General features: G+C 50.0%; 1 protein-coding gene across 1 annotated transcript in view; it reads left to right on the top strand.

The window, feature by feature from the left end:
* The window catches only part of TYRO3 (TYRO3 protein tyrosine kinase), a 456,471-nt gene that overhangs the window by 286,364 nt on the left and 152,611 nt on the right, over window positions 1–17,496 (top strand). The window contains exon 7 of the mRNA XM_086937235.1: window positions 5,874–6,051. Coding sequence (XP_086793361.1) covers window positions 5,874–6,051 — 178 coding nt within the window. The remainder of the gene's footprint in view (window positions 1–5,873; window positions 6,052–17,496) is intronic.

Below are 17,496 nucleotides of genomic sequence, written 5' to 3'. Positions count from 1 at the left end.
GCCTGCTCGGAACGCCTGTGCGGTGCGGATTCCGCACCTGCGCTGAACGTTCTATTGAGCGGGCGGGGCCGTGACAGAACCGCTCCGTCATGAGCACAGCGCAACCGCGGCTGGTGACGGAGCGGTTCCGTCACCAGCATGCGCCCGCCGCGCGGCCCCTCTGCCCCCTTAGCACTGCGGCGGAATAGCCGCCGCAGTGAAGGAGTTAAGTGGAGAAGTGTGGCTCACTGGTTAGAGCAGGCAGACCCTGAAGCAGAGGTCAGACCCGGGACCAGGGTTCAATTCCCGACGCGGCAGGGTCTTGAGCTCAAATGTCCATGGACTCGATAATTCTCGCTTCGGTGCCTGACCTAATCATGGGTTCACACTCTGCAACTCTGGGCATTAAGCTTGCTTAATCTCCACAACGGCCCCCCGCGGCGGGATGCCTGGCTTTCACCTTGGGGATGCCCTGTAGGGGCTATCTCACAGGGAAAAGCCAGGACGGGTTCCCAAGGCAAGCGCGGAGATACCCCTTCGGGGGTCGAATCTGGCGCTATATAAGAATATAATAATAATAATAATAATAATAATAAGTGGGCCGGGTCTCAACGGTGTTGAGCATCGGCAGTTTTTTAAAGGGGGCCTCGAAACGGGTCTCTATCGGGCCCTATTTTGAGCCTTGGCATAGGCGGTCCGTGATTTTTTACGGACTGCAGTGACAGCAGTTTGTTGTCACTACAGTCCGGAAAAAAGTGCCAGGGTGCATTACAGTCCGATAGAGACCCGTTTCGAGACAGCAAGCACATCGATATGCGCTACTCACACTGCTCACTTCTCACTAGTGGAGAAGTTACGGCATGATGTCATGCCAGGTGAGCGCTGTGGGGGAAGGGAAATCCTTTAAAGAGTCATTTTCTTTTTGGATTTCCCTTCTCTTTCTGAAACTCAGGAGCAGCAACATTGTGGTAGGGTCACCAGGGATTTAATTGGAAGCTTTTTCAATATTCTATGTAACAAGCAGGGCTCGAGTTGGGTTACCGCGTGGGTGGACGGTGTCCTCCCACTTATTTAACCCCTTGGCTGCGGGGCAGATTCCCCCGCTGTGCTGGGGGGAGGGGGGACACTCACAGCGCCCCGATGCTCATGACGAGCTCAGCTCGTCATGAGCCACGTTTCTTGTGTGCTGAGCTGAGCTCGACATGACCATGCCCATTCATTAGAACGCCCAGCACAGCAGGGAAATTAGCCCCGCACCTGAGCGTTCTAACGGTCATGACTAGCTCAGCTCGTCATGAGCACACGAGAACCATGGCTCATGACGAGCTGAGCTCATCATGAGCGTCGGAGGGGTTAACCGGGAGCTCGATAACTGGAGCAAATGGAGCCACACATTCACTCTTTGGCCTCTCTGGGGCGAGATCGGCACTCATTCAGAACGCTGCTCACACACTGACTTCTCTGATGCAATTGCATCTAAGGGGTGAGCTAGGGGAGGCAATGAGTCTGATGGTGCAAGCCACCTTTCGTGACGTCACTTTCTGTCGTGACGTCAGCGTCCCCCCACTTCTTTTTTTAGGACTTGTGCCCTGTTAACAAGCCATAGTTGCAGCTTATTTATCTTATTCAACTAATAACCATTGACAAAACCAATAGTCCTTACTTGTTTTAGGTATGATGTTACTTGTTATATCACATATCTGGATGCAATGACAGAAACAGCAAAATACAAGTCGGGCTGCACACTATGCTAAACGCAGATTTTTCGCTTAAGTGTTTTAAAGCCACGCCCCCTAATTACACTGGTCACGCCCCCTTGAGAGACCCCCCCCCCCCCCCCCCCCCCAGTTTTTTAATCCCACTTAAAGCCCTGGGTCACAGAGAGTCTGTGGAGCGTTGAAAGGGCACCCGAGATTTCACTGCAAACTACAGGGTACATTCATGAGAGAAAGTGTGGTCTGCGCGGCTCTCATTTTAGAACAGAGGGGTCTGGCTTCTAATGCCGGCTTCGGCACTAGATGATCTAGATCACAAGTCGTAACTGGGAAAATTACTTTATTTCCACGTATTCTTAACTTGTCAATCTTTTTGAATGCATCTAATGTAAATACAAAAAATGCACCATGCGCTCCTGGTTGCATTATCACACTCAAACCACAACACAAAGCAGAGGCAGTAATCTTCTTTGTAGACCACCATTTCTGAAACTATCTTTGCATAGTATCAAATAACTGAAACAAACATTATGTAAATCGCAGGGATTTGGAAGGACCGGAGCTCATCTTTGTCTAGGTGTGCCTGGTGAATGCTAATAACGGATGCTCAACGAGATAGGTGGATTTGCCCAGGGTCATACAATTCGCTCTTCTGGTTCCAAGTCAACCCCATTTTTGCCTTCGACAGTGGAATGAACTAGAGGGACAGTGTGATGGTTTAGCTTACACAAATCCACGGGGATTTTGTCTGGTGTTGGTAGTGCCAAAACACATGACGAGCTCACAAATTAGATTTATGCAATATGGTAGAAACGTATCGAGGGTTCGTAGAGTGGTATGTAGACTCGCATTAGTGGGACTCTGACACGTGTGGGGGGTGGGGAGAAGGGGGGGAGCTAAGGAGGGGGGGAGAAGGTAGGGCGGAGGGGGGGTTTGGGGGGAGTTGGGCAAGGGGGAGGGGTTTACTCGGGGAGGGGGGACGAAGTTTGGTAGGGACTGTTGTAACGTTGCAAACGCACGGGGGAATGTGGGGTCCGAAAAGCGGCCTTGCCATCTTCCAGACAACCGCATGTCGCTGATTACTGTGACATCCCTCAGGACGGACCTTTCTCCACGATTGCGCCGCTCAACCTCCGGGGTGTGAGCTAAATGGCTGTGTGAGGGAAACAATGGAGAACTGTATGCACACTGGTTAATGGTTGGTATGGCGAACACAATATGTTATAAATACCTGTTCTTGCTGCAATAAAAATATATTTACCAAAAAAAAAATGGTAGAAACGTATCGACCGTCTCAACAATCACAAATGTCGATTTAGTGGAGCCTCCTTGTTTAGGTATTTTTTTTATCACATGGCGCTTTATAATCTACAAACACACCTTTGATAGGAAGAAAGGTGGGAAATAACACAAGTTATATGTACTGTATGTGTATGTGTGTGTATATATAATGTATATAGTGGAGAGTGGTGGTAGCAATGATGTAATATCCTACTCTTCTGGCAGCTGACGAAGGTGTCTCCTTGCCCTTATTCTTTGTAAAGCATGCCAGCCTGCCAGTTTCATTGACTGACTAGCCTGAAATCACTTTCTGTATGAGAATTGAGAAGGCCATTAGTTTTGGCTTTTCTGTAGTGATACATTCTTCTCGCTTCACCGACCTGTATTGCGAGAGGTAGAGTAGAGGGTTGAAGAGAGGTAAGTACCTCATTACGTCACGATCGGAGATCCCGACCACAGTAGCTCCATCGTGGTAAGGACAAGTGGGGGGAGGAGGGGATGGACATAATGAAGGTGACTCTAAGCAGAGTGCCCTCTCTGCATTTTAGAGCTCTGGATTCTCCTCTTTCATCCGAAGAGAACTGCCCATCGCACTGTTACCGGTGTCACCGTATCCACATAGCTGTGTGAGGACCTAGACAATTTTGTGCCTTGCTTTTGCCATCTGAGGCACTATTCTGTGCAGCCATGAAGTGGCAGAGCCCGTTTATCGGTAAAGTCGTGAGGCAGCCACACCTCCTGTGCCCCTTGGCTCCCATCAGTCTTTCGAACTCCCGAAAGATTAGTTTGAGTGTGTGAATAGTGGAGTGACTTGCTTGGAGCCCTGGTAGCTGCCGCCTGGCATCCCCTCTGTCATAAGTTTTGGTGCTGGGTGGTGATTAGGAGGTTGAGGGGTCCTGACTCTTGGCCAGACTGACTTCCTGCAGCCCCATGTTGGTGGAAGAGGGGGGTTGATAGATGTCATAAGTCTGCTCGTTCCACAACATGTGGGGTGTGGAGACTGTGCCTCAGAGGTGTCAACTCCATTATACAAGTGACATACTGGGTGTGTCTAGGACTCACATAAACAGAGGGTGGGGGCGAGCCAAAACATTCGAGCTCATATGCCATGCCCTCTCACCTACCACAGAAGAACAGGAATGGCAGCATTGACTGCGTGCCCTGATGTGCCCACATTCAGTGTCAAAAGACCCCCAGCTCTCGTTAGACATCTGACTGAGTGGTAGATATGCTTCACCAGTTTGCAGAATTTTAATCTTTGTGGCACCCTTGAGGCAAAGCAATGCAATGGCAGTGATATTTTGAAGGAGGGCCAGAAATCACAGGAAAATATTTTGTGATGACACTTGTCACTCCCATGTCTTCTCATTCCTTCTCATCAGACATCAATACAGCATCTCACCAACTAGTGTCTATGCCTCTAAATGCCAAAATGTAGCAGGCAACACCACAATGCTCCCCTCCATCTACCCGCAGCCATGTTTCCTCATTCTTAGTTTTTTCGACTTTTCTGCTGTGGTCAAATCAGTGAAAGACCTGCCCAGGCTCGGTTTTACCTTCATGACGTGGCGACGCTTTAGAATGATCGCATTTCTCTCTCAGCTGCTTGTTCATGGTCTTCTGATGCACTTCACTATTAGCGCTTCCCCTCCGCACCTTACCTCAGCCAGTCCCCGTGCCCCATGGTTCAGTCCTAAGACTGCTTCCGTTTTCCCTTGGTGATGTAATCTGCTCTATCAGTTTCACATGGTTCTATAGATATGATATCTGTATAAATCCCTCTATAGCCGATTCTCAGATCATTACCTTCTCTTCCCTCATGGCTCTCCTGCTCCCCATGCTCATTCCCACCTAGGAAATCCTCTGAGTCCCTGCCATTTTTGGCGCCTTACATCCCTCTGCTACTACTTTTCGCCTGGGCTGTGTGGCCCCTCCCCCTCTGCCCTGAACCTATGGGTCCAGTTTAATTCCTGCACGCGCTTGGAGCCCTTTATTACCTCCAGTACAACATCCGCAAGGTTCCAGGAGCAGAAACAACCCTCCAGAAGCTGGCCTTGCAGGACGTTAAGGCTCTCCTCATCCTAGAGGTGATGACTAAGCTGGTCGATTGTAAGACCTTACCGATGGACCTCCGCCCAGTGTGCATTTTATTCCTTTAACAAAGGCATTAACTTTGCAGTATAAAAGCTCTATCACTTGCCAAGTCACTGCCCATAGTTACTCGGCTGTAAACATGATGGAAAGCTTCCAAACTCAGGGGTCTGTACAAACTCCTCACGTAAATGTTCAAAGTCATTCATGTCACTGCAGCCCTTTAACCTACTCCAGATTACATGCACATCTCGCCCACCACCTGCGTTGAGCCACCCTCTGCCTCTTAATCTTACCTAGACTCCTGAATGCACCCTCAAGGTTCAGATCCTTCACGCTGCTGGGAACTCCTCTCTGAAATGCCCTTGTCTCCCCCCTAAATATTGTCAGATACCTTCTACCTCCTAAGAGTTAGAACCAGTCCCCCAAAACTACCTCGTTGAGCCTCAAGAACTAAGCTGCTGAAAATCTGTTATTCCCTCCTCCCATCTTTCACTTCAGGTCACCCACTGAAATCTTGCCCACACTGATTTCCTAATGTATGTATGCACATTTTTGTAAATATGGATAATGGTTTGCATATCACCATCCAACAATCTTATAGTATCAGTTTATGCAACTTCATTCCCCATCTGTAAATGTTTTTACGTCGCATCTTATAGACATGCACAAGTCTTCTACAAGAGGGGCTACTCGACCCCTATAAATGCAGAGTGTGACGTCATTGGTTTGTTATGATGATACCAAGCCATATTGCTCTGTACTGAGTGAGTCCAATGCCTATGTGTTCTTTGTCTTCTCCCTTAGGTGACCGAGTCCTTCAGCACCCATGAGCTGCCTTCGGTGGTGGTCTCCGTGCCTCCCTTTGAAGCCATCTTGCAAGATCTTGAGCCGTGCAGAAATTACAGCATCCGTGTCCAGTGTGCCAACGAGATTGGTTCTTCCCCGTTCTCAAACTGGGTTAAGTTCCAGACTCAGAAGTCAGGTATGTAATGCATTGGTAGAACTCTAAAATGTGTGTCCACTGGTTCTATTTTTGTTATGGTGTACCCACGCTGCCACGCCAAAACACTCCAGTAATGCTTAAAATAACTGTTATATTTTACACAATCGATCCATTTGTCAAAATATTGGGTTGTAGATGGGCAGCTGTCAATAACAGGGTTACAATCCCTCAAATTTCCTAGTCCTTTAGCATCACAATTTTGTTAGCAGCGCCTCATTGACAAATAAGCGAGAGTGATAGCAATCACTCCCCTGTAGTATACCCTATGAGGTCACCTCCTGGTTGTTTTGATCAGCAGTGACAGTGCCACCATTTTATGTTAACGGGCTCTTGAACAGTGCTGGTTTGCCATTGGCATGGTCTTGTAGTGCTAGGTGTGTGGTTGGTTGGTGCCTTCTAGATAGACTGGCTTTACCATATCCCAGAACTCAATGTCATTTTGCAATGCGTAGCAGGGCGTGCCTGTTCACCTCCATCGTGGAGCCTATGTTGGTGCCTTTTGGCTGGTATGTCAGCGGTGTTCAGTTTTTTTGTGTACCATAGGATTGACCAGAACTTCTTTGGTGACTTCAAAATAAAGTGAATATACCACTTAAAGACATCAAGGAAGAACTTGTAAGTGAGGATTTGAAACGCCTTTGAAGTATTCTTTCTGTCGGTGGTAGATGTAGTGGAAATAGGAAATAGTTTTTTTGTTGATCAGCCCCCATCACATCTAAGCATGTGCGAGGAAGGCCGGGGGCGGCTTGGTCTCTGACGTTCTCCGCGTCAACCCCCCTTCCTTCCTTTTTCACATACTTTCACATGCAAGGGCGGTGTGAATGAACATGATGATGGCAGGGTAGCAGCTGTTCCCCAGAAACTTCAAAAGTATCTACCTCCTCCAGAGATCTCACCAACCTGACGTAACAGGTGCCTAGACAGCGAAGTGCGGGTTGTGGTCGCCTATGGTAGTGGGATGGAATTGCCAAAAAGACAGTTCAAGAGAATGCAAATTTAATCCTTTTACATGCATTTCATGTTCGTTTTGCTCTTTTACTTTTCCATTTACTTTAGCACTGCACTGTTTACTCAATGTACTTTACGTAGTGCAATAACCTTTGGTTGACAGCAAAGAGTTCTTGTGCCATTTTCCGGGGGTCTCTTTGTTCCCTGCAGTCTTTTTCTGTTTCCACTTTTCGGATCTCTAGCGCCACTATACTAGACATTCTCTGTTACTTTTATTGTAAGCATGGTTTGTATTTTTGCTTAACCCCTGCTAATCACACAGTGTGACATGCATACAAAACATGGTAGTATGAGCCGATATAACCTCTGATAATTACTACACAGTAGCTTGGAACATGGCAGGACAAGTGACCAGATTTTCAGAATCAAAAAACGAGGAGCCACAGACATAGAACTAGGGCTAAATATTGTCAATAACAGGGGACGGTGCAGGATTACTCTGAAAACACCCAGGGCCTCTTTTCCGACTCTTTTCTGATCTATAGTATTCATGCAAACCTCTGTTGGTTGAAAAATGAAAGATATACACCCTCTCCCCTCATTGGTACCCTTGTCTATATCCAAAAAGAGCTGACATATGTTTTGTGGTTGCACAAGCCACTTTCTCAGTTCTTAACATTCTAAAAGATGTTAACCAAAGTGTGATAGTTTCTTATCACTTTTACTTTCCTATATCTTTTATGTGTATTGCCCATGTGTGTATTTCCTCACTCGGGGAACTGACGCACCTAATCACAATCCTCCTCTTAACATGAATTTGTCAAATGATTTGTGGTCGCCATGATATAGTGTCTAAAGGGATGAAGCGTTGCTCGCGAGATGTAAGTATTGGGATTCTATAGGTTTTAGTGAGGTGGGAAACATTTTAGCACCTGCTCCCTTCGATCCACATATCTGGTTGTGAAAGGTGAGTGCGGATGACGTTTTATTGGCAATGCTTTCGAGTACAGGTCACCGGAGACTTTGACAGTAGTCTTTGCTGTTGTGTGTCAGTCGAGGTGAGACGTTGGCATTGCCTGCAGTGTGAGACTACCAGAGAACTCATCCTCGGAGACAGCCCGCCGCTCGTCCTCTCAGGCTCTGTTACGCTGAGACTTTTCTAGAAGTTGAACTTTCAGATAGATGCAAAGTGTACGGATAGCTACTCACTACTAGCATAGTGCCAGATACCCCATTCACCTTCACATATTGGGGGCTGCTCTTCTCTGCTGCTCATCACACATGATAGTTTCTTTGGACAGCGTTGCAGCTTTTCATGTGCAGCTAAATAAGCCCTGGCGGGCCACAGTCCCCACATACAGACCCAAGAGAATGGAAACTAGCACAAATGTGAAACTGGTTGCGCAGTGTGGAGTGGGCTCACTCCTGCGGTGAGGCAAGACCAGTCAAGTTCTATGCCCAGTCTTCCCTCCATGTTTTTACCAGAAGTGAAATTCCTATTCCTGTTCTCATTCCCTTAGCCCTAAACCAGACGTTTGCTTTGCCCAAGAGTTGTTTTTCCTTCTTGTCAATAACTAATGTAGCCACCTATATCCAATGGTAGTCTTTCCTTACAATTAATGACTGGACTAGCCTGTTAGATCTAAGGATAGTCCTTCTTTACTATCAATGACTGAACTAGCCTGCTAGATCTGAAGGTAGTCCTTCTTTACTATCAATGACTGAACCAGCCTGTTAGATCTAAGGATAGTCCTTCCTAATGGCCAGTGACTACCCTAGCCTGCTATATCCAATGGTATTCTTTCCTTACTGTCAAAGACTGACCAAGCCTGTTACATGCAGTCCTTTGTTACTTTCAGTGATTGACCTAGTCTGTTGTGCCTTTTTTATTTTGACAAAGTACCTATATAGGCAAGCCAAAATACAAAAGCATTTTTCTATAGCACCCTTTCTATTTAGTTTTAAGTGTCTTATACGATCAGAGAGGAGGAGGTGGAAGAAAGGCCCTCCGCCACTTGAACAACGTTTGCAGTCATTTCCAACACGCTCTGGGTGTAGGGAAAGGCACTTTGTCTGCACTCTGGGTTACACGAAAAACATACTGTGGGCTGGGATGGGTTCAGTGGACTTCTGGTAGTCTGTGACTTGCACAGGCTTGTTCTAGTCGAATATCAGAGGCGTTAGCGTTCTCTAGAGGCGTTAGCATTCTCGGGTGGCATTTCAATCAAGTTTAAGTTTTCTGGGAACTTCTTTGGCTAGCCCAGATTGGCATTGGCACGCTACCACCATGATTTTTTTTTTTTACTAATTAACTTTCTCAGAATTTTCAAAGCTTTCCAAAGAAGCTCGTAATATGTCTGACCATTGCATTTAAATGTTCACCCCTGACTTCTGCTGCGATCTGCAACGCAACCTCAGTTTTCTCTCCTCCCAAGTTTGGTATCTTGATTGGGACTCTGGGTAATGGTAACACTTAGCCACAGCGCATGGAAACAGCAGAAATGTGGCACGAAATGCTACATAAAAAAGATGATAATATAATAATTCTGGTTGTATAATCGTAGAGTCTGCAAGGTGTGGTAGATGGCACATTGGTCCTGGTCTCAATAATAGTACATTGAAGAGGTGAAAGCAGTGCTTAATTTGTAAAAAAAAAATTAAAAAAAGGTCCAGGGTCTCGTCAGGAGACCACTGCAGCTTGCAGCACATTGCCCCAATAATAGTAATAACAATACTAAAACACAATTACTAACCATCACACTCCTACAAGTGTGACAATTCGAACTAATACAGGCCCCCAGCGGTATACGAATGACTTGGGCGGCATGTAATAGTCATTTTTTATGTATATTGATTAATTAGCTGTTGTTGTGGTCATCTTTAATTTAGTCAGACAGCACCACCTTGTGGCAGACTGTTCCAAGCTCCAATGTTGACAATTAAGTTCTCGTTCTGAGCACCGGAAACCACCGGCTCAAATTTAGCACTGGTGAAAGACTAAAGTAGCACATGGTGTTTGAAGCTGCAGAAGTGAACAAACAGTTATCGATTTGAATGCCAAGAAACGACTCCCTGTGTTGTGTTCTCTGTAAGTGCAAAATATTCTTATAATTACCCTTCGCAGGCCTTCTACTTATGCCAGTATCAGGGTGAAGGTTATTTGTAAAACTGGAGCTGGGAGGAGAGGGTGCTATTTGTGAAAGAAACAAAAGATACAATGCTTAAAGGCGAACAACAAAGGTGTTTTAAGAACTGAGTGGGTGAAAAAACAGAGGCCGTGAAAAGGGCGCTTCTTTGTACTACAGAAGCAGCCACAACCGGTTGTGTATAGTCAATGGGGTCTAGAAATGTTACTTTCAGCATCTTACACAAACCGTGATGTACATCCACCCTGGGAATAGGGCATTAGATCGACAGACCATATGCACAATGCATCATTTTCCGGACAAACCGGTATTTTTTAATGATGCTATGATGCGCCCAACCCACATTTACAGGCAGGCCTAGTCACAGCTGGCAAACTCTTCTCAAGAAGTGCTCATTGTCTACAAACTAAAGCAAGCATTGGCAAAGGTCAAGCCATGGCAGGTTGGTGTAATGGTTATATTTGGTTTTATTTTTATTTTAAGTATATGGCACAAAAATAAAAAGAAGATGAAAAAATAAACCACCCTGCCACCTACCTGAGGCTGTGCTAAGCGTGCAATAAGACATGTAAACATAAAACTAAATTAACTATTGCATATACATTTAATAGGGATGCTTTCAGGGAGGCAGATGTACTTAGAAAAAGTATAGAATACATTTTTACTTATAATGCACGTCGCAAGAAAGAATGATTCTTATTGGTTTAAAGAAATGTTACATTAGCTTTGAACTACTGTAACCTGAAGCCGTAATTAAAACATGCGTAGATGACTTAAAAAAGGATTAGGAATGTATAAAAAAGCATTGGCAATATAAAGTATTGGCCCACTTTTGGGTGGGTAGGTAAATGTGACCAGGCAAGTTGCTGTTCTTATGATGCAAAAGAGCCAGTGTCTGAAGTGAGCTTACCCCACTGCCTTATGGTGGCACAAACAAAATGTGAATAACAGTTGAACGGAACAATAGATGGAAAGGGATAACCCAAGGCTTTTCTATACACTCCTATATATTTTTTGCAATGTTTTTTTCCCCATTGCATAAGTCAGTAAAGGTAGGTATTATGGTCTCTGTGTCAGACCTCAAAAAAAGTGCACCCGGGCGTGGCCAAGATGGCGTCGGAGTAGGACGCTTTCTCGAGCCTCTCCGACGCCGACTCTGCATAGCAGCTTATTGCGGGGTCCCAGGGCATCCTACCTGCGCTGCTCGATAGGCGGGGGCTGCCGATTGTTGGCGGTGTGCTCCGGTGTCACCATCTCGGCGGAGGGTGACCGGCAGGAATCGATAGACAGGAGCCGAGCTGCGGCCTGCGAGGCGGCGGCCTCGCGTGATCTGGAGGCCGGAGGAGGCGGAGCGGACCCGGGCCTTGACGCAGAGCCGGCGCCGGTTGCATCGCGCTGAACGGGTGAGGTGAGGCACTGGACCCGCCGGCGGCAGGAGCGCTGGCTGAAGGGCACTGAGAGGACCACTCGGCGGCCCGGACCGGTGGCTGGGCGACACCTGGAGTCGACGGAGGAATCCGGACGTTAGATCGAGGGGCGGCCCCCTGAGACTCGGAGCAGAGCCGAGCGCTGTGACACCGGCCCGACGGGGGAGGAGCAGGGGGATTCCTTGCCGCAGGGAGCGGCAAACCGGTGACCTTGCCAGCAGGGGAAGACAAGCGAGGCTGCGAGGTGGCGAGGCCCCATATTTGCGCAGGACCGCGCGCCGCATTACTAACTGCCGGATCCGGGCCTGATGCGTGCAAGTAGCTGGTGGGCCAGCGCGAGGCCTTACACATGCCTGCATAACACAGGGGGAGACATAAAGCTTGGCGGCCGGACCACGGTGGTGGCGGAGCTTCGGATTCCACCGGGGTCACTTGGCACTGATAGTAGAGACTGTGGAGAGGCCTGCTACTGCATATGAGGTGGGCTTTTCCAGTGGCGCCTGGAGGAAGCGGAGCGCTCGCAACTTGCCAGTACGGATTTTGGAGGAGCAGAGCGCTGGAACTGCCGCCTACCTGGGTGGCGGGCCCTTCTTGCGTCCGAGCACTTGGCGCCAATTTGGAGGAGCCCTGACGTTGGCGGGCCGGACCGGACTGTCCCTGATTTTTCATTTTTTCATTGGCGGAGACGCGTGCAGTACTGGGGTCCCATAAGCCCTATGCCTGGCCGCCTGCATTGAGGTGAGAGTCTTCCCGCCCGCTCCCTGCCCCTGGGGCTAGACAGAATCTTGGACGCTGGAGCATCGGTGAGTCAAGGTGGCCTGGAAGGAGCGAGGCCGCACCGCAGTCGGAGTATACCTGGCTGGCTACTGGAGACGGCAAACAGCACCGTCGACAGGTCGACCTGACGCGGTGAGTCGCCGTCCCGAATCTCACCCTCCAGGGGGCGGCTATCTAGGGCCGAAGTGAAGGAGTGGGGAAGCGGCTACCAGCCATGTCCGGCTCGCAACGCAGAGGGGGGAAGACGGGGAAGGAAGTGGTCCCCAAACCGCCGCAGCAACCGGCCTCACCAGGGGCCAGTGGCTCCTCCAGACAGTCAGATGATGAGGCGCCGGCGACTAAAGCTTTCATGAAAGAACTCTTTGCAACTATCAAGGACGACATTTCCGAACTCCGTACGCAGTTGGCCTCGGACCTCAGAGAGGTACGGAGGGACGTGGATGGGATCGGCGAACGAGTGGCGACGCTGGAGGACCATGACCTTAGCATGGCGAATGATGTGCACCAACTCCAACAGGACATCATACGCCTTACGGAGCAAAATCTGGATTTACAAACCCACGCAGAAGATTTGGAGAACCGCTCCAGGAGAAATAACATTCGTATTAAAGCAGTGCCATGGGACGGTGAAGCGGGGGACCTGCGTGGGTACGTCCTAGCCCTGTTTCTCCAGATCCTGGAGGATGAAGAGGTGCGTGACATCCAGATGGACAGAGTGCACAGAGTGGGGCTGCCCAGGAGGGGCGGGGGACCGCCTCCAGACATTCTTGTTTGCGTACACGACTTTCAGATGAAGGAAAAGATATTGCGCAAAGCGTGAACCGTTACCCCGTTGCAATTTAGGGGCCATCGCCCCCAGCTGTACCAGGACCTAGCGGCGACGACCTTGCAGAAACGGAGGGACTTCCGACCTGTGACCGCCTTCCTCCGGGAACGCGGAGTATCCTACTCCTGGGGCCATCCCTTCCGGATCATCTTTCGTTGGGAGAATCGGCTGCGACAGATCAATTCCCTGAGGGAGGCAATGGATCTCCTAGGTATTGAGGAAACGGAACCGACGCAGGAGGCGCGTGGCTCTCCATTCCGGAGGCGGCGGCGCTCTTCGTCATGGCACAGGGTGGGCCCAACCACAGAGAGGCGGCGGCCGGATTCGGCGACTAGTGAGCAGGAGAGAGGAGCTGCAGTGGCTTCGGTGGCCTCCGCCACCATGACAGACTCCCAGACGAGCTCTGGAGCAGCGTGACCCCATACGTATGGAGTGGCGTCGGAGGGGCTCTTGGCTTGAGGTCCCCGGGGTACAATGGTACTTTTGGAGAAGACGCCCCGGACTTTGGACCTGGGGGTCCCCAGGCGGACCCCCCCGCCCGACCCCAGTCCAGTGGGAGACTTCTGAACCGTGACCTACTGGAACTGAAGACTGCGAGGTTCAGGTTCAGTGCCTTCATTTTGTTCTTTCTTTTTTCTTGTTTTTGGGGGGGATGGGGGGGAGAATGGGGGTGGGGGGGGATGTTGGGGGGAGTGCGACTTATGGGGGGCATGGGGGACCAGTGGTGGCGGCTCTGTGTGGTATGTCTGGATTGCCGAGAGGGGGGAGGGATGTGTGTTTTACTGCTTATTCTTGATTTTCTGGTATCGGGGATCCGCTTTGACCTCCAGTCCACGAGGGAGAATGACCTGGTGGGAGGAAGAAGGGTGTGTGGGGAGGTTAAGCTCTTGTTGATGGTCTCACCTGTGCTTCATATGTTGCTCTGTAGACTGCAGTGTGTGCAGGTACAGTACAAGGCGTGCGGCTGTCTGGATGTATGCATGGCGTGGAGTTATTGCTTTCCCTTATGCCTGTCAGCGTAGGAACTTGGAATGTAAAGGGTCTTAACTCCCCGCAGAAGCGGCAGAAACTCTGGAAGTACATTGTAGATCACCACTTAGATGTGGTTGCCCTCCAGGAGACCCACCTGGCTAGAAGGGATGAGCTGAGGCTTCGTCATAGGCAGTTCCCTCTTATTTACAGGGCGTCTGCGACCACGAAGCATAGAGGGGTGGCCCTCCTTTTTCGGGCTTCCCTGCATTTTCAACCCACGGGGATGTCTGCGGATAAGGAAGGCCGGTGGCTCATGGTGAAGGGACTGTTGCATGGTCGTCTGTGTACTTTTGTTGTACTATATGCTTCTAATGCGGGTCAGAATGCCTTCCTGCAGGGTCTGCTGGACAGGATGGGGAACTTCGTGGAGGGTCGCCTGCTCTTGCTGGGGGATTTTAATATGGTGTGGGACATGGGTTTGGATAGCTCTGGGGGCCGCAGGGCGGGCGCTGGCGTCTTCTCAGACGAAACTCTACGTCAATTAGGTGACATGGGATTGATTGACGGTTGGCGCTTTCTTCATGCTCAGACCAGGGATTACACCTTTTTTTCCAGCGTTCACCACTCATACTCCCGCATAGACTACATCTTGACTAGCCAGGCTCTTCAGGGGGACATACAATTAGCTGACATCTTTCCACTCTCACTCTCGGACCATAGCCTCGTGGTTCTGAGTTTACATTGGGCCACTGGGGGGGACGGTTGGCGGAAGTGGTATTTCCCGGCTGCATTAGTGCGAGATGAGGTATCCTGTAAGGCTTTACGCAAGGCTATTAGCGAATTTTTTCTCCTCAATCCACCTACGGACACATCGGTGTATACCACTTGGGACGCGTGCAAGGCCTCTTTAAGGGGCACGTGCCTCGCTCTTAACGCGAACCTGAACAGACTGAGGCGAGAGGAGAGGGAGGCTCTTGAATCCGAGCTGGCCTCTCTAGAACAGGCTCACAAGGCGAACCCCTCTAGGGTGACTCTGCGCCCCCTGACGGCGGTACGTGGGAAACTGAGGGCCCATTATAATAACAGGGCGGAATTTACTCTCCTGCGTCTTCGGCGCACCTCCTACTCCCAGGGCAATAAAATCGGGCGCCATCTTGCCCGGCAACTTCGGGACAAACGCGAGAAAGAGTATATCGGAGGCATTCGCGACCATGCGGGCTCCGTCCAGCATAGAGATGCAGACAAGGCTACCATATTCGGGCGCTTCTATGCTACGCTATATTCGAGTGATTCGCTTGATCCGGAGGCCCAATCCAGATTCCTGGAGGGCCTGCCCCTCCCGAAAGTCTCTAACGAATGGAACGAACTATTGTCCTCCCCCGTCACCCAGGAGGAGGTCTTGGATGCCATTAAAGCCCTGAAGCCGCACAAGGCCCCTGGGCCTGACGGTTACACAGCCCTCTTCTACAAAACATTCGCCTCTGACATCTGCGACCATTTAGTCTCCCTTTTCAACGCAATGGCGAGTGATGGTAGGACCACAGATTCTATGGCCGAAGCTTTAATCACTGTTATCCCCAAGCCAGGGAAGGATCCTACTTCTTGTGCCTCCTACCGCCCGATAGCACTTCTCAATTTGGACGCCAAGCTGTACTCCTCCATTCTGGCGGGAAGACTGCAGGACCTGATGCCTGCCTTGATCCATCCTGATCAATCGGGGTTTATTAAGGGCAGGCAGACTCACGATAACCTGCGTCGCGTCGTCCATCTCATTGAAAAGGCAGAACGGTTTCGTATACCTGCGGTGCTGGTTGGGCTCGATGCGGAGAAGGCTTTCGACCGCGTCGACTGGGGCTTTTTGCACCAGACGTTGGTGGCCTTCGGATTCTCGGCCTCTTTCATTAGAATGATCGAGGCCAACTATAGTGGCCCTGCCTCTCGGGTGTTAATCAACGGCCACAGATCAGCGAGTTTTCGCCATTCCCGCGGAACGCGCCAGGGATGTCCCCTTTCACCCCTGCTTTTTGCCCTTAGTATAGAGCCATTAGCGTTGGCAGTGCGGGAGGACGAGCGGATTCTTGGACTTCCCTTTACAGGCGAGCAGCATAAGATCTCGCTTTTTGCTGACGACGTCCTGCTGTCCATCAAGGACCCGGCGCTATCATTGCCCCATGTCCACTCGGTGCTCTCTACCTACGAGGAGATGGCGGGCTTCAAAGTTAATTTCGACAAATCCTACATCCTAAATTTAACCCTATCGGCAGGGGAGGTGCAGCGAACCCGGCTGCTTACTCCACTCGCTTGGGCGTCGACGTCCCTGCTTTATCTGGGCATACGGTTGACCGCCACAGTGGGTGCTTTGTTCCACGCTAACTACCCCTCGATGTTAACTTCCATTAAAACTGAACTGGAGCGTTGGAAACCTAAATTCATCTCGTGGTTAGGCAGGATACACGCCCTTAAAATGGTGCTCCTTCCTAAATTGTTGTACTTGTTTCAGGCCCTGCCTATCCCGATAGGGCTAGACTACTTCCGCCGATTGAAGACCGTGATGTTGCGATATGTCTGGCAGGGTGGCCGAGCACGGCTTCCGTTTTCGGTTCTGCGACGTCCGCGGCTAGAGGGGGGAGTTGGCTTTCCGGACATGCATTTGTACTACAAGGCCGCCCAACTGAGGGTCATCGTGGAGTGGTCTCAGCAGATGTCGGAGAAACATTGGCTCCATATGGATCGGAGCGTAGCAGGCCGCTCCATCTGGGATCTGGCCTGGTTACCTAAAACAGATCGACCCAGAAATGCATACATCAGCACTCCCACGAGCACAGTGTTAAAGGTCTGGGATACGGTGAGCAGCGACGACCGCTGGACCACGTTCCCGTCCCCGTTTACCCCGATTCACTACAACCCGGCCTTTCCCCCGGCTCTGAAGGAAGGTCCCTTTAGGGCCTGGAAGGAAGGCGGCTGCAGAGCCCTTACCCACTTGTTCCATGGCGCCGAACCCCTTACTTTCCACAACTGTATGAGGGATTATGGCGTTCTCCCGACGGAACGCTTCAGACATCTTCAACTCCTACATTGGGCGACGTCACCGGCGGTGATGGACGCTGCTACTAGACCCTTATCGAAATTTGAATCTTTCCTTCTTCACACCTCTGCCATGAAGGGAGCAATCTCGTTCCTATACAAATTGCTGTTGGACTCTACTGTGGCGCCGCGGCCACGATATCAGGATCATTGGGAGTCCACCCTTGGGAGGGACATCTCTACTAGTGAGTGGCTGGGTTTATGGAGGGACGTGTCGGCGCATAATCACTCTACTGACCTCAGG

This window comes from Lissotriton vulgaris, chromosome 9 (assembly GCF_964263255.1).
Source record: "Lissotriton vulgaris chromosome 9, aLisVul1.2, whole genome shotgun sequence".
Taxonomy (NCBI): domain Eukaryota; kingdom Metazoa; phylum Chordata; class Amphibia; order Caudata; family Salamandridae; genus Lissotriton; species Lissotriton vulgaris.
This window is presented reverse-complemented; position numbering and strand designations above follow the sequence as displayed.